This window comes from Delphinus delphis, chromosome 11, assembly GCF_949987515.2.
Source record: "Delphinus delphis chromosome 11, mDelDel1.2, whole genome shotgun sequence".
NCBI lineage: Eukaryota > Metazoa > Chordata > Mammalia > Artiodactyla > Delphinidae > Delphinus > Delphinus delphis.
In genome coordinates this window covers 36,482,239-36,506,168 of record NC_082693.1, presented here as the reverse complement: position 1 = coordinate 36,506,168, position 23,930 = coordinate 36,482,239, and the positions used below count along the sequence as shown (strand labels likewise).

At 35.7% G+C, this 23,930-nt stretch overlaps 1 protein-coding gene across 4 annotated transcripts in view; it reads right to left on the bottom strand.

Moving 5' to 3' along the window:
* The window catches only part of ARID2 (AT-rich interaction domain 2), a 171,898-nt gene that overhangs the window by 70,059 nt on the left and 77,909 nt on the right, over positions 1–23,930 (bottom strand). For all 4 annotated transcript variants that reach the window (XM_060024620.1, XM_060024623.1, XM_060024622.1 and 1 more), the window contains 3 exons: positions 13,388–13,521; positions 7,936–8,154; positions 4,201–4,268 (listed from right to left, as the gene is read on the bottom strand). In XM_060024620.1, the coding sequence (XP_059880603.1) occupies positions 4,201–4,268; positions 7,936–8,154; positions 13,388–13,521 (421 nt within the window). The remainder of the gene's footprint in view (positions 1–4,200; positions 4,269–7,935; positions 8,155–13,387; positions 13,522–23,930) is intronic.

Here is a 23,930-nt window from a genome sequence, read left to right as displayed (position 1 = left end):
GTGAGCCGTGGCCGCTGAGCCTGCGCTCTGCAACGGGAGAGGCCACAACAGTGAGAGGTCCGCGTACCGCAAAAACAAAACAAAACAAAAACAAAAAAAAACCCCAAAGTTTTTCACACGGGGAAAAAAAACTGAAATATATGTTATTTACAAAAAAAACATTCATCTATAAGGATAAAAAAGACTGAAAGTAAAATATGAACTATATAGGGCTTCCCTGGTGGTGCAGTGGTTGAGAGTCTGCCTGCCGATGCAGGGGCCATGGGTTTGTGCCCCAGTCTGGGAAGATCCCACATGCCGCAGAGCGGCTGGGCCCATGAGCCATGGCCGCTGAGCCTGTGCGTCCGGAGCCTGTGCTCCGCAATGGGAGAGGCCACAACAGTGAGAGGCCTGCGTACCACAAAAAAAAGAAATCAATAAAAATAAAAATATGAACTATATAAACACCAACCAAATGGAAGCTGATATAGTTATATTGATATCAGACCAAAAAAAAAAGGATAAAGGAGACTTAAAGGTAACAAGGACACTTTATAATATGTTCAATTAACCAGAAAGATGTAACAACTATACCTGTGTGCACTGAATAGCCCATTCTCAAAATATAAAAACACAATTATTATAGAACTATAAGCTGAAAGAAACACATCCTCGATCAAACTGGGTGCTTTTAACATATGTCTCTTCATAAATGAAGAAATAAACAGCTGAAAAAGCCAGTACTTGCGAACTGGTTCATCTGTATCGTTTTTCTAGATTCCACATATATGCGTTAATATGAGATATTTGTTTTTCTCTTTCTGACTTACTTCACTCTGTATGACAGTCAGTTTGCAAGGCAGAAATAGAGACACAGATGTAGAGAACAAATGTATGGACACCAAGTGGGGAAAGCGGGGGAGGGGGGAAGGGAGATGAACTGGGAGATTGGGATTGACATATATATACTAATATGTATAAAATAGATAACTAATAAGAACCTGCTGTATAGCACAAGGAACTCTACTTCACTTCGCTGTACAGTAGGAACTAACACAACACTGTAAAACAACTATACCCCAATTAAAAAAGAAAACAAAGAGCCAGTACTGACGTGGAACTATTAAGTATCATGATTAAGTGTGTTGCTATAATTTGAAAAGATACATGCACCCCAGTGTTCACTGCAGCAGTATTTACGATAGCCAAGACATGAAAGCAACCTAAATGACCATCGACAGAGGAATGGATAAAGAAAATGTGGTACATATATATAATGTAATATTACTCAGCCATAAAAAAGAACGAAATAATGCCATTTGCAGCAACATGATGGACCTAGAGATCATAATACTAAGTGAAATAAGTCAGACAAAGAAAGATAAATATCATATGATGTTGCTTATATGTGGTATCTAAAAAAAACGGTACAAACAAACTTATTTACGAAACAGAAAGAGTCACAGATGTAGAAAACAAGCTTATGGTTACCAAAATCAAAAGCGGGGGGGGGGGGGGGTATAAATTAGGAGATTGGGATTAACATATACACACTATTATATATAAAATAGATAACTAAAAAGGACCTACTGAATAGCACAGAGAACTCTACTCAATATTCTGTAATAACCTATATGGGAAAAAAATCTAAAAAAGAATGGATATATGTATATGTATAAAAGATTCATTTTGCTGTATAGCTGACACTAACAAAACATTGTATATCAACTATACTCCAATAAAAAATTTTTTAGAAAATGATTAACTGGGGCTTCCCTGGTAGCGCAGTGGTTGAGAGTCTGCCTGCCGGTGCAGGGGGCGCGGGTTCGTGCCCCGGTCCGGGAGGATCCCACGTGCCGTGGAGCGGCTGGGCCCGTGGGCCATGGCCGCTGAGCATGCGCGTCCGGAGCCTGTGCTCCGCGGCGGGGGAGGCCACAGCAGTGAGAGGCCCGCGTACCGCAAAAAACAAACAAAAACAAACCAAAAAATGATTAACTGTGTTGGCTTAACTGACATATATAGAAACTTACACCCAACAACTTCAGAATACAGGCATACCTTGAAGATATTGCAGACTCAGTTCCAGACCATCGCAATAAAATGAACATCGTAATAAAGTGAGTCAGCACAAATTTGGTTTCCCAGTGCATATAGAAGTTATGTTTATACTACACTGTAGTCTATGAAGTGTGCAACAGCGTTATGCCTAAAAAAACAGTGTACATACCTTGAATAGGAAATACTTTATTGCTAAAAAAATGGTAACCATCATCTGAACCTTCAGTGAGCCACAGTAGTAAAATCAAAGATCACTGATCACAGATGACCAAAACAAATATAATAATAATAAAATAATAATGAAAAAGTTTGAAATATTGAAAATTACCAAAATGGGACACAGAGACATGAAATGAGCAAATGCTGTTGGAAAAATGGCACTGATAAACTTGCTCATCGCAAGGTTGCCACAAACCTTAAAGTTGTAAAAATGTATCTGCAAAGCACAATAAAGTGAAGGGCAATAAAGCAAGATATGCCTGTGTATGTTATTTTCAAATACACATGGAGTGCTTATAAAATCTGATCAATGCTAAGCTACCAAATAAAGGGTGAAAACATTTCAAAGGTTTAAAATTATACAGAGTATGTTTCTCTGAACATACTGAAATACAGTTAGATATTAAGAAAAGGAAACTAGAAAATTTTTCATGTTTTTGGAAATTAAGAAAATTCCCTTCTAAATAATCTATGTTTCAGAGAGAAAATCATAATGGAAATATGAAGATATTTTTAAATGAGTTATAATAAAAACATGAAATATCAAAATTGGAAGTATAAAGTTAAATATGTGCTTGGATGGAATTTTATGGCTTCAAATGTATATATTAGAAAAAAAATTTTTTAAATCAATAACTGTAAGCACCAGCTCAAGAAATTAGAAAAAGTGAAGAAACTTAAACCCAAAGAATACAGTATGAGAATAAAATATAAATAGCAGAAATTAATGAAAACAGAGGTGATCATCTATTCATCTTCAACATACTGGTGTCTTCTTGATTTCATGTGATTAGTGACTATACTGACAAACACATTCCCCATTGTGACTGCATGTGTTACTTTAGTGTACTTTTTTGTGCATCTTACATTTTACTCACCAGTTTTCTGGAGTTATAGAAATTACCTGCTTAACTACAATCAAGAGACTTGGCTTTTAGTGGGTGGGGTAAGGACAGAATATAAAACTTTGGTGAGCTTGTAAAACTGGGAATTAAAAATGCAACTCCGTATCATGGTGGGAAATTTGAAGGTTTAATACCCTAAGAAAGGGAGACAAAAGGGATTGACTGTCTCTGCGTGAGCTTTCAGTTAAAAACAATCCATGATATGTTCACCACTAGACTGCTCCACATCTCCCATGGATTTGTTTTTACCATCAGAGTAATCAGAAAAATCTCCAATAAAAAAATTATAAAGTCATTCTGATCAGTATTTCCTTTCAAGTGACTGGCAAAAGCAACACAGAAGTGAAGAAATACTCTCCAACCAATCTGTACAAAAATCCTACAGAAAGAAATCTGCTGACATTTATAAACCAACATTATAAAACACAAAGGAATAATCCACCAAGTCAGAATCAGCAGAATCAGAGTTGCAGGAGGCTTAGACATTAGCATTATCAGGTATGTGTATATGTACATATCTTTAAGCTTTCATTTATATTTTACATATAAAATATATGATATATTCATGTTTATATATCATATATTTAATATATAATTTAATTATATTAATAAAGATATTTTAAATATATATTTTAAAAATTATAAAAGGAGAAGATCAAAAAGGGAAAATTTGAAAAAATACAATGAGAATTTCTAGAAATTAAAACACAGTGACTATAATAAAACTTAACAAACAAATCAAGTGGCATATTAGACACAGCTGAAGAGTGATTAAGTGAACTGAAAAAGAATCCTAAGGAAATTACCAGGACTGCTACTCACAGTCTGGGTATCCTTTGATTTACTGCTTTTATTACAGATTTATCATTCTCAGAAATCTATGTATGATAACTAAAAACTTTACTTCTGTTTATTAGCTATTCTAAACAATTTTTTACTCAAGTTAATCACAATTTGTATATAAAATAAGCAACCATTGACCCTTGGCCCTTGGCTACATGTAATTCAGTGGTTCAACATTTTATTTTACGTGAATTACCTTAACAAAATCTCTATCAGTCTTCTCCTTCCATTCTTCTCCAAATACAGTAGAAAAGGATCCTAAAGCTAAAAGAATAATAGTGTATTCAGTAAAATGAAATTATTTCTTTCACTTAGTTCCTTAATAGGTAGGTTTGGAAAAACAGTGAAACTACATTTTAGGATACCTTGTTCATTAAAAATTGTTTCATAATAAATGATAGAAAGTCATGATAATTTCTTTTGAAATACTGTTTTTTTAAATTATAGAATTTAAAGAAAGTTTATGTCACTACAATCTAAAAATACACAACTCACTTTCATAATAGTTATACAGACAATAAGAAAAAAATGAGGGTACTGTAATAGTTACTCTGCATTAGTTTTCATTTGTAGAAGAGGAACATATTAAAAAGTCAAACTGATGCTACTGCTATTAGATTGCCAAACTGTTATAACTTTAAATCTTCATAGTCATTTCAAAAAGAATTATGTAATTCATATTTGAAATATTAGTGGACAAGGCATTCTTTGGGAATAATTCCCACAATGAAATCTCCTTTAGGAAACATTCTCAGCTATAGCTCGTTTGTATTTCTTGATAAAGTTATCAGGAGCAAAGTCAAACCATCTATTTTCAAAAGCTTCTTAATAACACCCTGCCCCCTCCGGACAACAGAGGTTAAGGTATATAGATAGATACATATAGCTTTTCTCTCCTCTGCGTTGCTAACTCATTTTGTCAGTTACAGGACCAGACAGTAAAGTTGTATAATATAAATGTCTAAGCTGTGACACAATAGGCATCTACCTTTAAAAATTAGGTAGGTACTTTCATCAACTACCTGTAATTATCTGTATTCTGTAATGAAAGCTATTGGTTTTCAAATGCAGAGAGAAAACTATGTATTGGCAATTTTTAACAGAAAAACTAGTTTTATGAATGTAATTCTTTAAAAAAACAAAAGTAAATCTCCTTAAATGGATGTGCTGTGACATGCATAACATATGGATATATTTTCTGTTGTAAAAGATTTAATGAATGTTTGCAGTCTTATCATGCCTTTAAGTATAGATCTAATATTTTTACTTAATATTGAGTTAAAGTTGTAAAGTACTTAGGTTAGAATAAGACTATTCATTGAAAAAGTACTAATAAGGGTGAAGAATGGAAACAGTTTAACATTATATTGATATTAGGATCATGGGGACATGATATAAAGAACAGATTTGAAGTTTTTAATAAATAAATTTAACTACAGTGACCTAAAGAAGAATTTCATAAAACATCAATTTTATATAGACGTAGCAGCTGAATCAGAAAAATGAAGTCCACACCCTACTAAAGAGACAAAATTTTGTTTGTCCTGAAGAAAACCTTATAAAGAAAAACTTCACTGGGAAAAGAATACTGAATGGAAATATAAGATGGAAAAACTAAATTTTTGTCACATGGAATTTTTATTATACTTCTTCAAATACATATATGTATAAACATTACACACCTTCAAAGAAAGTGGTATCTACATTTTCTCTCAATTAAAATTCCATTCCCTAAAAAAATTCAAAACCTCTCAAGAGCCTTATGAAATATGCCCATAATCAAATATACCCTTAATCTTCAAACTCAAAAGAATTATTTTCATAATGTAAAACCACTGTTTTAAGTATACGGTCTTCATAAAGTCCCTATGTACTCTGGAACTCTAAACTTCTAACTGTTGAAATAAAAGAAACATCCGTTAAACAGCATTTGCTAAATTATTAATGTTTTAGATTGCTACTCTACATAATAATTTAGTCTGAGACAAACAAAAACGCTAAAAAATGCAAGAAGATAAACTGGGTATAAAGAATGTCATGCCTCAGTGCATCAAAGGTGGTAAGCTCACTTTTATCATATATACAAATGTAATTCTTATTCAATGATTAAATGGTAAGAATTCACTAAAATTATTCTGGTCTGAGAATATTTACTATTTTTAAAAACTTCATTTTAAGATTTCTAAAAAAATGTGAAACAATTTTAAACCATTCTATATTAAATGCTGAAAAATGTCTTTAAAAGATCAAAATGAAATATCAGGAAGCAAAGAAAATGAGAGTGAGATGGAAATCTACCAAATTTAGATCTTCAAAGTTACAATACAAACTGATAAGTGCTAATCTTTTTTCCTCCTCCAAGTAACCAAGAATAGTTTCTGGCAGGGTAAGAAACTCATTTTCACTTTTGTTTAATTTCAAAATGTCTTCATACAAAATAAGTGCATGTCAAATTGTAAGGACTCCTACTTAGGAAATTCCCTGGTGGTCCAGTGGTTAGGACTCCGTGCTCTCACTGCCGAGGGACTGGTTCAATCCCTGGTCAGGGAACTAAGGGACTGGTTCAATCCCTGGTCAGGGAACTAAGATCCCACAAGCCGTGCGGCATGGCCAACAACAATAACAACAACAACAGCAACAACAACAACAACAAAGGAATCCTACTTAGATAATCCCAAATAAAAGTATGTTTGAAAATTATACTACTGACCCAAATTACAGAAAAATGAACTCATTTGCAAACACATCACTGTTTAAACATAAAAATACTCATGAACCTATGAAATATTACATGAAATTCTCAGACTATATCTACTGTTCTATATAGTTTCCTATATGATAATTTCAAAATATATCAATACCTTAATCCATTAATAGAATATACTTCTGACAAAAGAAGTTACATGGTATTGGGGTAGAAGGAGGGTTGAGAAGCAAGAAAAAATTTTATGTCAATAACATTCAGCTGACATAGAATATTCTAAAAAGAAAAAATATAGCAGGAAAAAATTTTAAAACATATTTTCTAAATCCCTATTAAACTAGGGATTGCTAGTTAAATTGCTCAATTAAAGAATTGAGCAATTTGGTCTGAAAAGTAACCTAGATTTGAGATAATTACACAGAAAACAAAGAACGTGATTTATAAAAACCTACAAATAACAAATCCTACGAGTAAAAAAATACGAAATACTTGATCATTCTTATTTTGATTATGCAGCAAATTTTCAAATTCATTGACCTAAATTGTTTAGTTAAAAATTATAACTACACACCAGCAGAAACAGACTTCAGAAAACAATTTCTTCCAGGTCCTATTTTTCGCTATCAGAATTTTGTATCAAACAATTTTCTCAAATCAACAAACCCACATTTACTATAAGAAAAATACAGCATTTTAATTTCAAAAGCTCTAGTGAGGCTTTTATTATTCAAAAATATAAGGTTAAAAAAAATCCAAACATTCATTATTTTAAATAATACATTTAATATCGGGCTTCCCTGGTGGCGCAGTGGTTGAGAATCTGCCTGCCAATGCAGGGAACATGGGTTCGAGCTCTGGTCTGGGAAGATCCCACATGCCGCGGAGCAACTAGCCCCGTGAGCCACAATTACTGAGCCTGCGCGTCTGGAGCCTGTGCTCCGCAACAAGAGAGGCCGCGATAGTGAGAGGCCCGCGCACCGCGATGAAGAGAGGCCCCCGCTTGCCACAACTAGAGAAAGCCCTCGCACAGAAATGAAGAGCCAACACAGCCATAAATAAATAAATTAATTAAATTAAAATAATAATAATACATTTAATATAACAAAAGGAAATAAAGAATGCTAGTATATTGCCTAATGAAAAGTACTTTCCCCTTAAAAACCTTTAAAAAAAATCTATAACACCTTTAATACAATGATTATACAAAACATTAAGGCTAAAACTTACTGTCATCAAACACCCCAGCATTAGCAAGCAATAAAGTGATGATTTTAGGGTCTTTTTCAAGTTGCATGACATGTTTGCTTTCATTTGATAGGAGAGTGCATACATTAATAGCAAAGTCCACTTCATTTGGGAGTCCAGATAATAGTGAAAGCACCAATTTATTATAATCATTTGGCGAATTGAAGTCCATAGACAGCCCATAACTTTGACGCAGATAATCTAACAAAGACAAAAACGAAAACACTGTTAAGTATATCAAGGATTAGAAACCTTTTATGGTTAATATCTTCTGAATACAGGACAGAAGTTTGTTTTCTTTTATAAAATATAAACTGAGTAGAAGTTTAGAGTTCAACTTTCTAAACTTAAGTGAAAATTACATTCCTCAAAAAGTATTAAAACATAAAAAATGTACATATTCTGTTGGATATCATTGCAAAATTACTATTGTATCTTTATTTTAATTTACCTTGTCTACATTTTTTATTCTTGTATTTCAAGGGACTTATTCCAATTTTTAAATACTATAAGCCAGAAAGACCGGTTCCTTTCAAATTTTTAACAATATCATGTTTCTAAACATGCTGCCAACCTTCTTTACCCAATTTTGGGAGGATTATTACTTGTTTAGGTCAGATTTGTTGCCACATAATATGTAAAATTCATGCTTTTTAGTTCTACAGTTCTATGAGTTTTGATAGTCTTTTAACCACAACCACAATGGAGATAGAGAGTATTTCTATCACCCCAAAGAAGTTTCTTTATGCTCCTTTGTAGTTGATCCTCTCTTCTATCCATAAACAACCACTGATCTACTTTATTTCAAAATGCCAATTAAACAGAATCACACAATATATATCTTTTTGTGCCTGATTTATTTCATTTAGCAAAATGCTTTTGAGGTTAGTATCCATTTTGATGTGTGTATCAATAGTTGGTTCCTTTTTACTGCCATAGTATGGCTGTAACATAATTTGTTTATCCATTCCCTAGTTGAAGGACATTTGGACTGTGTCCAGTTTTTAGCCCTTCTGAATACAGTTGCTGTAAACATTCACATACAGGACTTTGTGCGGACATATTTCTTCATTTCTCTTGGATTGCTGGGTCATACAAAGTGTATGTTTAACTTTGCAAGAAACTGTGAAACTGTTTTCCAAAGTGGTGGTAACATTCTGTCTTTCCACCAGCGATGTATGAGAGAGTTCCTGGTGCTGTACATCCTTGTCGGCACTTAATACTGTCAGTTTAAAATATTCTGAATATGAGTCACTTATCTAATATTTATTTTGTAAATATTTTCTCCCAGATAGTGAATGGTTTACCTTTTCATTTTCTTAACAATGTCTTGAAAGAGAAGTTTTAATTTTGATGAAGTGTGGTTTATAAATTTCTACCTCTACAGTTCATGCCTGTGTCCTAACAAATCTTTTCCTAACTAAGATTTTATGTAGGAGAATTAGAACATTTTTAGAACTTTGAAGGTAGGGAAGATGGGATTACAGAACACTAATATATTTTATACTCATCATATATACATATTAAAAATGTTATATTTCTAGAAATACTGACTCTTAATTGGTGCAGTTTAGGCCTTGGCAGCTACGTCCTGAGACATATACCCCTAGTACATTTTTCACATAAAGATCTAATTAGTTTAATGAGAAATGGCAAGAAACAAGAGTTAGAAAACTGCTAGATGAAACATTTCAGAAAAATATGGATTTGAAAAAAAATCTTTTTAAAATGTCACTAAATGGAATGCAAGTAGGAATCTATTGTCACAACATGCCAGAGAAGAAAATCATGTAAGAAACTTCTTCATTTCCCAATGTAGATATCTGAGACAACTCTTCAATTCTAAAATATTCTAGGAATTTCTCCAATAAGAAGTATCACAATACACTTATAAATGAATAAGACACCGATTCTTTATAATATTTAAGGTTGAACAATAATATGCTGTTCATTTTTTATAATCTTGAAAAGTAAAATTTCTTATAAATAACATAAATATCTGGGGAAAATGTAACATAACTTCCGTGAATTAGGGATTTTGATATTTCTATACCGCACAGTGGAATTGATCATGAGATGCCAAGTCTCAGCAATAATTAAGTTTTTAAATTCCACAAAATTTTCATGCAAATCTCTTCAATAGAAAACAAATTGGAACCTATATTCAACATCTGTCACAGTCTTCTTTATGTGCTTTCAATATGATCTTGGAATTGTTCTGTTTGCTACTGAAGAATAACAGATGCCATCATATACTCAATTCAATACATCCTTACGTGAATGACTTTGCCAAAAGTCATCTCCAATTAAAATAAGATGAATAAATATGATAATTATGAAAAGTCCTCTAATTATATGAGGCTTGGTAAAGATTCCTACGATAATATATGAGAAAATGCTTACAAGATTTTAAGAGCCTCCCTTCCCATCCCCAAGGAGGTATGATTAAATAGCTACAATGTTATAATGTGAATGGGATCGGAAATTTTCAACATTCTTGACTCAATGTTTATACAAACGCATCACTGCTGACAAACTAATTTAATCCGAGGTAATCTCTTTGTTTTCAGTTTAGAGGAAAGGGAGAATTGTTCCTGGAGTGCTGTTTACATTAAAGATACTAGACAGTACATTCTTTCCATTGATACTGGCAGTGATTGCTGTAGTTCAAATGTCTATAAGAATATGGGACATGTAAAGGAAAATTTTTGCTCAAATACAACTGATAAAACTAAAATAATACATCTTCCTGTATAAGCTCTCCCAAATTTATGTAACAAAAATGCAAATGGATAGGGTGCTTGGCCTCCTTTGACTGAAATGATTGAATTGGATTAAATGATCACTAAAATCCTTGCTAGCTCTAAAATTCTGCAATTCTATTAATTTCAATGAGTTGTCATGTACCAATTTTGCCTTTCATAATTCTTCTACTAAAGATATTGCAAATAAATTAAAAATCTTTAATTTAGAAACTAATTAATTTTTTAATTTTAAAGTGTAAGAGAAGATGAACAAAAAGTCCTTAGTAATCTACACTACAATTCTGCAGAACTGACTGTATCCAAATCAATACCAAGGAAGAAAGAATAAAGACGGAAACAAAAAGATTAGGTATTTATGGCATGGAAAAGTATGAAAAACTATGCAAATAAAACGACCATATTTTGATGCCAATACTTACTAATTCAAAGCAAAATCTATGAATACTTTTTTGGCCACTTCAAGTCACTGGGCAAAAGGCGTCAGTATCCTTAAAGGAAAATTTGGTCCCATATTCTATCAATGTACAATATTCTATCATGACAATTATGAGTAGAATTGCACTTCATACTAAATGCCAATTTATTATATTACGTTTCAAAATACTGTTTTAGAATACCTTTTCTTAATATCAACAATATAAGCATCTCTAGATAAAATACATTTATCCAAATACATTAATCTAAACCTATAAGAAGAGTAAGGCTGTATAATCAAAGATGTACACACAAATATTTTAAACATTCTTATTAAAATTTCCTAAGGCTCTTAATCTACCACCATGTAATTCTACTTTGGTGTTTATTTACACACACACAAACAGACACACACATATATATTGACAGCTATGAAGCTTACTATATTTCCTTAACGGCATTTGAAAAGAATCATCAGTGAAGGATTTGTTTTATATATTGATGGTCATGTTAATTTTTAGAACACTGTCATAATGTTGCTATGGCTCCTTCTAGAAAAATAAAAAGCACCTTCAAATTCATAAATGCTGCCCTGCAACACTACCTCTTTTCAGTTTCAATTAGATATATTGTAGTCTGATGTTCCCCAGCAAGTCCTAGTTTTTTTTTCCTTTCATGAGTCCCCAATCCTGATTTTGTCAAACATGTTACATACGTTACATAACTACTCAGATTCTCCTTAAAAAAAAAAACCAGACATATGATAGCATATCACAAAGGAGTTATTGTAACACCAGATCAAGAAATTGTCATTCCCTTAAAAATTGTGTAGCTCTATCAATGATTTTCATTAGGCTTCTGAAATACCAGAAATATCTTTTTTTTTGAAGTAAATCATCTTTAATTAGGGGAGGGGGACAAAAAAAAAAAAACTGATCCAGAAAAAAATTTCATTTTAAACAAGATCTAATGTAGAAATGGAGAAGCTGGAATAGACACCAAACTCTATTTAAGCTACAAGAATGGACAGTTCTGCTGTTGATGAAATATAGGAACAACACAGTTACAAGATGGTCTTAAAGGTCTTTAGTACAAGGTCTCATTCAGTGTAGGAATACCCTCGATAACATCCTTGAATTAGATAATGGTCATTAGCTCTTTTTAAAAACAGGAAGCATATCACCTAACAAGTCACCCCATTTTATTTAATCCGCTTAAGCTATTAGTAAGATCTTCTACATGGTGACTTAAAATGTTCCCTTTTAACAGTAGTTCTTGAGGTAATAACTCCTCATTAAAGATAAAGCTAGATTTGGTTTGCACTCACCACTGCCACCACCCCTCCCAAGCCCCAACTATACAAAAGCATCAGATGAAAACCTCTTCTAACGGGAGATCACAGATTCTACGAGATTCTGTTTCCTCAGCTGATTGGGGAAGAAACAGAGTCAAATTCAACATGAAAGAAACTGAAAATAGATAATGGAAAATTTAAATCAGTGATACTGGCACAAACAAGGGAGCTTAAAACTAAGGATTACCTAAGAGATTGGTATTAGTACCAATGAAGAATAATAAAGATCTAGATAACTGTATATTTTATAAAGAACATACCCTTGAAAAAGATGTATCTCCTCTTTTTCAGGCCAAATGTTAGTGATTAAAGAAAAGAGATGCTTACCTCTTCAGAGCTCTCTTCCTAAGTATCACTGTCTCAACCCCCCGAGCCACAAACAACGGAACTCCCATCTATTCTGTCTCAAGAACCTCTTTATTAGACTCTCAACCTGATTATTTCCAACTTGAGTCCTGTTCTTTTTAGCTGCAGATTCCTCTATAACCATTACAAGAATGACATAAATGAAAAGAATCTTAAATCCCTGGTACCATGGCAGGAAAATAGCTGAATAGTAAGAACCATTTCTGAGAAATTCTGGTGCTGGGAATTCCAGGAATTGTAGAAAATCTAGATGCTATGAGTACTCCTCTGGCTTCCCTAATCCTAACAGGACCTTCCTCTCCTCATTTTAGTAACTATTCAGGTCAAACTAATCTTTAGACAAAGAAATAATTTTAAAACTTCACTTGAAAATATATATTTGTAATGCTAAATTCCTGCAACTAAAAATCTTATATGTAGGCTATGACAGAAAGGGACCTCATACCAATTAGTTCAATTCAATTCATTGGACGATGTCTATTTTCCTAATTCAAAACTGTGGAACTATGCCTTGTTCATTTCCAGTGATATTTACCTGACACACTGTGTTGCTGGTAATTGTAGGAAGATGGAATTGCACCAATAGGAAGCTGTGGTTTGGGATTGCCTGGTGGTACCTCATCATCATCCTCCCCAAAATGATGAACTTTCTCGTACTTTTCTAGGTAACTGAAATAGAAAAACAGTACAGCAGAGATTTAAAATAGATTTACATCTTGTTTTTTAACTCCCACCACATATATCTGGTTTCCTTTTCTAGAGGCCCTAAATTTAAAATAATAATAATAACAAGATACCACAAACCTCATATTAGTGGGACAGTCACTTCAGCAGTAATACTGAAGACAAACTCACTGTAATGGTTCTAAAAGTGTTTTTAAATTTTCAGAAAAGACCACACCACTGCTCAAATAAAAATGTAAAAGTAAAGAATATCAAAGGACAACTACATGTAGATGAACAACAGTACATTTTATTTACTGATTAAAAAAATTATACATGGTCACTGTAAAAACCATGTGAAGGGGCTTCCCTGGTGGCACAGTGGTTGAGAATCTGCCTGCCAATGCAGGGGACACAGGTTTAAGCCCTGGTCCTGGAAGATCCCACATGCTGCGGAGCAACTAAGCCCGTGCACCACAACTATTCAGCCTGCGCTCTAGAACCCGTGAGCCACAACTAGTGAGCCCGCGTGCCGCAACTACTGAAGCCCACGCACCTAGAGCCTGAGCTCCGCAACAAGAGAAGCCACCGCAATGAGAAGCCCGCGCACTGCAACGAAGAGTAGGCCCCGCTCGCCACAACTAGAGAAAGCCCGTGTGCAGTAACGAAGACCCAACACAGACAAAAATAAATAAATAAATTTATTTAAAAAAAAAAAAAAGTGAAAATGAGAAGATGCCCTGGCCTCCACATCTCACTCATCACAGATAACTACAGGTTCAAGTGTTTTCTGTATATTTTCTATGCATGTTTTTATCTAACAACATATTTTAGAGATCTGAGCATGTCAATACACACAGTACCACCTCAGTCTTCTTTTTTTTTTTTTTTCCTTTTAAACTTTATTTATTTGGCTGTGCCGGGTCTTAGTTGCGGCATGCAGGATCTGGTTCCCCACCAGGGATCGAACCTGGGCCCCCTGCATTGGGAGTGCGGAGTCTTAACCACTGGACCACCAGGGAAGTCCCTACATGAGTCTTTTTTAATGGCTGTATAATATACGGTCCTACTCATACATCATAATTTAACAAGATCTCTAGTGCTGTAACTAGCTATGTTCAGTTTTGCTTTTTGCTATTACAAGTCATGCAGCAATAAGATTAATCTCAGCACCTGTTTAAATACTTTTCTCTCAATAGACACTGGAAATGGTATTATCAACTTTAAACAGCAATACAGCCAAATTCTCACCCAAAACTGATGTGCCCAATACATTTTGATCAATTTATAAGATAGTTCCTGTATTCCCCACTGGATCTCCGTTACAGGGTATGGTCAATCTTCTTAAAATTAACTAGAATTAAATTCCCAAATTTACCATAAGATTCCCACAAGAAAGATTTTTAAATAGGGAAACAATTGATCAAATCCATGTTAAACACAACACTGTAACTAATGAACCTGTTACTACACTTCGTAAGAACTTAAGCTGATTAATACCAGAGTAAAGTTCTAAATGTGATCATTTTATAGATCAATCCTTCTATCATTCCTGATCCAGGCAGGTACTAAGTCCATCAGTCACTGTTTTAAAAGTCCTGCAGAGGGAGGGACTAAAGATGGTGGAGGCGTAAGATGTGGAGATCACCTTCCTCCCCACATCAAATACATCAAAAATACATCTACATGTGGAACAGCTCCTACAGAACACCTACTGAATGCAGGCAGAAGACCTCAGACTTCCCAAAAGGAAAGAAAATCCCCACGTACCTGAGTAGTGCAAAAGAGAAAAGAAAAAATCAGAGACAAAAGAATAGGGACGGACCTGCACCTCGGGGAGGGAGCTGCGAAAGAGGAAAAGTTTCCACACACTAGGAAGCCCCTTCACTGGTGGAGACAGGGGGTGGGCAGGAGGGAAGATTTCAAGCCACAGAGGAGAGTGCAGCAACGGGATGCAGAGGGCAAAGCGGAGAGTTTCATGCACAGATGATCGATGCTGGCCAGCACTCACCAGCCCGAGAGGCTTGTCTGCTCACCCACCAGGGCAGGTGGAGGCTGGGAGCTGAGGCTCCAGCTTCAGAGGTCAGACCCCAGGGGGAGGACTGGGGTAGGCTGCGTGAACACAGCCTGAAGGGGGCTAGTGTGCCACAGCTAGCAGGGAGGGAGTCCAGGAAAAAGTCTGGAACTGCCTAAGAGGCAAGAGACCATTGTTTCGGGGTGCACAAGAAGAGGGGATTCACAGCACCGCCTAAACGAGCTCCAGAGACGGGCACGAGCTGTGGCTATCAGCGCGGACACCAGAGACGGGCATGAGACACTAAGGCTGCTGCTGCCACCACCAAGAACCTGTGTGCAAGCACAGGTCACTCTCCACACCTCCCCTCCAGGGAGCCTGTGCAGCCAGCCACTGCCAGGGTCCCGTGATCCAGGGACAACTTCCCCGGGAGAACACACGGTGAGCCTCAGGCTGGTGCAACGTCACGCCAGCCTCTGCTGCCTCAGGCTAGCCCCGCACTCCAAACCCTTCCCCCCCCCCACCCCGGGCCTGAGTGAGCCAGAGCCCCCGAATCAGCTGCTCCTTTAACCCCATCCTGTCTGAGCAAAGAACAGACGCCCTCAGGTGACCTACACGCAAAGGCGGGGCCAAATCCAAGGCTGAGCCTCAGGAGCTGTGTGAACAAAGAAGAGAAAGGGAAATCTCTCCCAGCAGCCTCAGGAGCAGTGGATTAAAGCTCCACAATCAACGTGATGTACCCTGCATCTGTGGAATACCTGAATAACAATGAATCATCCCAAGACAGTGGACTTAGGGAGCAAATGTAGACTTGGGGTTTGCTTTCTGCATCTAATTTGTTTCTGGTTTTATCTTTATCTTAATTTAGTATTTAGACCTTATTATCACTGGTAGATTTGTTGATTGATTTCATTGCTCTCTTCTTTCTCTCTTTTTCTTTTATTTTTTTTAATAATATTTTTTAAATTTTATTTTAATAACTTTTATTTTTTTCTTCCTTTCTTTTTTTTCTCCCTTTCTTCCGATCTGTGTGGCTGACATGGTCTTGGTGCTCCAGCCAGGTGTCAGGCCTGAGCCTGCAAGGTGGGAGAGCCGAGTTCAGGACATTGGACTACCAGAGACCTCCCGGCCCCATGTAATATCAAACGGTGAAAGATCTCCCAGAGATCTCCATCTCAACACTAAGACCCAGCTCCACTCAACTGCCAGCAAGCTCCAGTGCTGGACACCCCATGCCAAACAACTAGCGAGACAGGAGCACAACCCCACCCATTAGCAGAGAGGCTGCCTAAAATCAAAATAAGTTCACAGACACTGCAAAACACACCACCAGATGGGGTCGTGCCCACCAGAAAGATAAGATGCAGCCTCTTCCACCAGAACACAGGCAACAGTCCCCTCCACCAGGGAGGCTACACAACCCACTGAACCAACCTTAGTCACTGGGGGCAGACACCAAAAACAACGGGAACTATGAACCTGCAGCCTGCAAAAAGGAGACCCCAAACACAGTATGTTAAGCAAAATGAGAAGACAGAGAAATATACAGCAGATGAAGGAGCAAGGTAAAACCCACCAGACCAAACAAATGAAGAGGAAATAGGCAGTATACCTGAAAAAGATTTCAGAATAATGACAGTAAAGATGATCCAAAATCTTGGAAACAGAATGGAGAAAATACAAGAAACGTTTAACAAGGACCTAGAAGAAATAAAGAGTGAACTAAACAATGATGAACAACACAATAAATGAAATTAAAAATTCACTAGAGGGAATCAATAGCAGAATAACTGAGGCAGAAGAACAGATAAGTGACCTGGAAGATAAAATAGTGGAAATAACTACCACAGAGCAGAATAAAGAAAAAAGATGAGAAGAATTGAGGACAGTATTAGAGGCCTCTGGGACAACATTAAATGCACGAACATTCGAATTATAGGGGTCCCAGAAGAAGAAGAGAAAAAGGGACTGAGAAAATATTTGAAGAGATTATAGTTGAAAACTTCCCTAATATGGGAAAGGAAATAGTCAATCAAGCCCAGGAAGGGCAGAGAGTCCCATACAGGATAAATCCAAGGAGAAACGTGCCAAGACACATATTAATCAAACTATCAAAAATTAAATACAAAGAACAAATATTAAAAGAAGTAAGGGAAAAACAACAAATAACACACAAGGGAATCCCCATGAGGTTAAGAGCTGATCTTTCAGCAGAAACTCTTCAAGTCAGAAGGGACTGGCAGGACATATTTAAAGTGATGAAACGGAAAAATCTACAACCAAGATTACTCTACCCAGCAAGGATCTCATTCAGATTCGACATAGAAATTAAAACCTTTACAGAAAGGAAAAGCTAAGAGCATTCAGCACCACCAAACCAGCTTTACAACAAATGCTAAAGGAACTTCTCTAGGCAGGAAACATAAGAGAAGGAAAAGACCTACAAAAACAAACCCAAAACAATTAAGAAAATGGTAATAGGAACATACATATCGATAACTACCTTAAATGTAAATGGATTAAATGCTCCCAGCAAAAGACATAAACTGGCTGAATGGATACAAAAACAAGATCCGTATATATGCTGTCTACAAGAGACCCACTTCAGACCTAGGGACACATACAGACTGAAAGTGAGGCGATGGAAAAAGATATTCCATGCAAATGGAAATCAAAAGAAAGCTGGGGAGTGGCTGGACCCGTGAGCCATGGCCGCTGAGCCTGCGCGTCCGGAGCCTGTGCTCTGCAATGGGAGAGGCCGCAACAGTGAGAGGCCTGCGTACCACAAAAAAAAAAAAAAAAAAAAAAAAAAAGAAAGCTGGAGTAGCAATTCTCATATCAGACAAAATAGGCTTTAAAACAAAGACTATTACAAGAGACAGAGAAGGACACTACATAATGATCAAGGGATTAATGCAAGAAGACATAACAATTGTAAATATTTATGCACCCAACATAGGAGCACCTCAATACCTAAGGCAAATGCTAACAGCCATAAAGGGGGAAACTGACAGTAACACAATCATACTAGGGGACTTTAACACCTCACTTTCACCAATGGACAGATCACCCAAAGTGAAAATAAATAAGGAAACACAAGCTTTAAATGAAACATTAAACAAGATGGACTTAACCGATATTCATAGGACACTCCATCCAAAAACAACAGAATATACTTTCTTCTCAAGTGCTCATGGAACATTTTCCAGGATAGATCATATCTTGGATCACAAATCAAGCCTTGGTAAATTAAGAAAATTGATATCGTATCAAGTATCTGTTCCGACCACAATGCTATGAGACTAGATAGCAATTACAGGAAAATACCTGTGAAAAAGACAAACACATGGTGACTACACAATACACCACTAAATAACCAAGAGATCACTGAAGAATTCAAAGAGAAAATCAAAAATACCTAGAAACAACTGACAATGAAAACATGACAACCCAAAACCTATGGGATGCAGCAAAAGATGGTCTAAGAGGGAAATTTATAACAATATTATCCTACCTCAAGAAGAAAGAAACATCTCAAACAAACAAAAAAATAAATAAACAACCTTACACCTAAAGCAAATACAGAAAGAAGAACAAAAAACCCCCAAAGTTAGCAGAAGGAAAGAATCATAAAGATGAGATCAGAAAAAGAAATGAAGGAAACAACAGCAAAGATCAATAAAACTAAAAGCTGGTTCTTTGAGAAGATAAACAAAATTGATAAACCATGGGACAGACTCATCAAGAAAAAAAGGGAGAAGATTCAAATCAATAGAATTAAAAATGAAAAGTGAGAAGTAACAACTGACACTGCAGAAACAGAAAGGATCATGAGAGATTACTACAAGCAACTCTATGCCAATAAAATGGACAACCGGGAAGAAATGGGCAAATTCTTAGAAAAGCACAACCTTCCAAGACTGAACCAGGAAGAAACAGAAAATATAAACAGACCAATCACAAGCACTGAAATTGAAACTGTGATGAAAATTCTTCCGACAAAAGCCCAGGACCAGATGGCTTCACAGGTGAATTCTATCAAACATTTAGAGAAGAGCTAAGAGCTATCCTTCTTAAACTCTTCCAAAATATAGCAGAGGGAGGAACACTCCCAGACTCATTCTGTGAGGCCACCATCACCCTGATACCAAAACCAGACAAAGACGTCACAAAAAAAGAAAACTACAGGCCAATATCACTGATGAATATAGACACAAAAATCCTCAACAAAATACCAGCAAACAAAATCCAACAGCACATTAAAAGGATCATACACCATCATCAACTGGGATTTACCCCAGGAACGCAAGGATGCTTCAAAATATGCAACTCAATCAACGTGATTACCCACAATAACAAACTGAAGGAGAAAAACCATATGATCATCTCAATAGATGCAGAAAAAGCTTTTGACAAAATTCAACACCCATTTATGATAAAAACCCTCCAGAAAGTAGGCATAGAGGGAACTTACCTCAACATAATAAAGGGCATATATGACAAACCCAGAGCCAACATCATTCTCAATGGTGAAAAACAGAAACCATTTCCACTAAGATCAGGGACAAGACAAGGTTGCCCACTGTCACCACTATTAATCAATATTGTTTTGGAAGTTTTAGCCACAGCAATCAGAGAAGAAAAAGAAATAAAAGGAATCCTAATTGGAAAAGAAGAAGTAAAACTGTCACTGTTTGTAGATGACATGATACTATACATAGAGAATCCTAAAGATGCTACCAGAAAACTACTAAAGCTAATCAATGAATTTGAAGAGTAGCAGAATAAAAAATTAATGCACAGAATCTCTTGCATTCCTATACACTAATGATGAAAATTCTGAAAGAGAAATTAAGGAAACACTCCCGTTTACCGTTGCAACAAAAAGAATAAAGTACCTAGAAATAAATCTACCTAAGGAGACAAAAGACCTGTATGCAGAAAACTATAAGACACTGATGACAGAAATTAAAGATGATACAAACAGATGGAGAGATACACCCTGTTCCTGGATCAGAAGAATCAATATTTTGAAAATGAGTATACTACCCAAAGCAATCTGCAGATTCAATGTGATCCCTATCAAACTACCAATGGCATTTTTCACAGATCTAGAATAAAAAATTTCACAATCTGTATGGAAACACAACAGACCTCAAATAGCCAAAGCAATCTTGAGAAAGAAAAACGGAGCTGGAGGAATCAGGCTCCTGGAATTCAGACTATACTACAAAGCTACAGTAATCAAGACAGTATGATACTGGCACAATAAGAGAAATATAGATCAATGGAACAGGATAGAAAGCCCGAGATAAACCCACGCACATATGGTCACCTTATCTTTGATAAAGGAGCCACGAATATACAATGGAGAAAAGACAGCCTCTTCAATAAGTGGTGCTGGACAGCTACATGGAAAAGAATGAAATTAGAACACTCCCTAACACCATACACAAAAATGAACTCAAAATGGATTAAAGACCTAAATGTAAGGCCAGACACTATAAAACTCTTAGAGAAAAATATAGGCAGAACACTCTGACATAAATCACAGCAAGATCCTTTTTGACCCACCTCCTAGAGTAATGAGAATAAAAACAAAAGTAAACAAATGGGACCTAATGAAACTTAAAAGCTTTTGCACAGCAAAGGAAACCACAAAGAAGACAAAAAGACAACCTTCAGAATTGGGGAAAATATTTGCAAATGAAGCAACTGACAAAGGATTATTCTCCAAAATTTGTAAGCAGCTCAATATCAAAAAATCAAACAACCCAATCCAAAAATGGGCAGAAGACCTAAATAGACATTTCTCCAAAGAAGATATACGGATTGCCAACAAACACATGAAAGGATGCTCAACATCACTAATCATTACAGAAATGCAAATCAAAACCACAATGAGGTATCACCTCACAGCAGTCAGAATGGCAACCATCAAAAAATCTACAGACAGTAAATACTGGAGAGGGTGTGGAGAAAAGGGAACCCTCTTGCACTGCTGGTGGGAACCTAAATTGATACAGCCACTATGGAGAACAGTATGGAGGTTCCTTAAAAAACTAAAAGTAGAACTACCATATGACCCAGCAATCCCACTACTGGGCATATACCCTGAGAAAACCATAATTCAAAAAGAGTCATGTACCACAGTGTTCACTGCAGCACTATTTAGAACAGTCAGGACATGGAAGCAACCTAAGTGTCCATCAACAAGTGAATGGATAAAGAAGATGTGGCACATATGTACAATGGAATATTACTCGGCCATAAAAAGAAACGAAACTGAGTTATTTGTAGTGAGGTGGATGGACCTAGAGTCTGTCATACAGAGTGAAGTAAGTCAGAAAGAGAAAAATAAATACCATATGTTAACACATATATATGGAATCTAAAAAACAAAACAAAACAAAAGGTTCTGAAGAACCTCGGGGTCAGACAGGATTAAAGACATCGACGTAGAGAATGGACTTGAGGACACAGGGAGGGGGAAGGGTAAGCTGGGACGAAGTGAGAGAGTGGCATGGACATATACACACTACTAATTATAAAATAGGCAGCTAGCGTGAAGCAGGTGCATAGCACATGGAGATGAGCTAGGTGCTTTGTGTCTACCTAGGGAGGGTAGGAGGGAGATGCAAGAGGGAGGAGATATGGGGATATATGTACACATATAGCTGATTCAGTTTGTTATAGAGCAGAAACTAACACACCATTGTAAAGCAATTACACTCCAATAAAGATATTTAAAAAAAAAGTCCTGCACCTACCCACCCCTTTGCTTTTATAGTTACAGACAGCTGAGATGAGGGAGGAGTGGATCAATGAATGTATGTGGTGATCTCAGAAGTATTATTTTCTTTTTAGTACCAAACCTTAACTTTCAAGGTGGGATGAACGAAAGTTATACATTTACAAATAGAAAAACTAATGACATGGTAAGCAATCACCATTCCTCATTTTCCCCATCCAGCTTTACAAGGCACAATAATTCACACCTTTGAGACCAGAAAGGAATTAAACTGTCGCTTTCCATTCCTTCTAAGTTCTCCATATAAACTCAATTTGAGCAAGGAACTCTTTCCTAGCTGGCAGCTTGATAGGTAACGAATCCAACACTTTACTCTTGGAGATACAAAAGCAGAGACATATGCCCAGATATAACCCTTGTGCATTAAGGACAGTATGCAGCTGCATACATTTCACCCTGACCCAGCAGATAGAATTTACAGTCTAAAAACATAAAACAAAATAAAACATGATTAAAAAGAGACAGTCTCTCTCCATTATAGACTCATGATGGACTTAAATGGGTAATAAATCAAGCCTATTCTTTCTGAATTTCTAACGCAGATATCATAAAAAGAAGAGTATATATAAATTTGGACATAAATAGCTGCTCAAAAATTGTGACATTCTCTGCAAATAAGGGATTATCTACATCACATGAAATAACTCAGGCAACAGTACTAATAAAGATATTTTAGAGAGTATGGTCTTTCAGAATTGAACTCACTGTGGAACCGTTAAAAACAAGCTAAAGATAATTAATTCTTATTAAATAATTTTTATTTAAATATAATCAAAATAACAATGATATAGAATTTTAAAATCAAAGCCTTATACTAATAATATGTTTAAGATGCCCTTTATAAATTTGGTACATATAACTGAGCACAGTAGATTTAAAATTTGTGTTTTTTATTACAGCTGGGGAAGAAGACAACACTACTAGTAAAGAAAGACCATAAATATTATCTTTTCCCTCCCGGAATACCCAAAGTGGAGCATAAGCAAAATGGAGTGACTGACAACACCACAAGTACCAGATACTCATAGTAGATAGTATATATTAAATACATAAAGCCTTTCATAATTCAAATTTTCGTAAGATTTTTTTAAATATACGACTTCTGGTCCCATGACACATTCTAACTCTATTCCTCCAAACAGATACTTTACATAATTCCAATCCCCAGAAATTTATGGTTTAGGCAAATTGTTACAATTTTTGAAATTTTTATTCCCTGGCTTGAGGGTCAGTGCTTGTTCTCATTCATGATTAAATATTTCCAACTGAGACTCAACCTTTCTTAGTTCAGTTGAGGTACTGGCACCCAGTTCTGATCTCTTGTACCTCTCAATAAATAAGCACAAAGCCCTTTTTTTGTTTTTCAAAGAGCTATACTTCTAAAAACTAAAAGGTATTAATAGACAAGAGAAAGGAGCTAAAATACAAAGTTACGTTTCAAAGTCTAGGTCTTCAGATTTAATTATCATAAGCCTGAGCTTACACACTGACAGATACACAGTGTCCACTTATTAAATTACAAATGCTAGACTACACATTTCTCTTTCTTCTCAAAGCCAATTACATTGCTATGAATAGTTACTATATTAA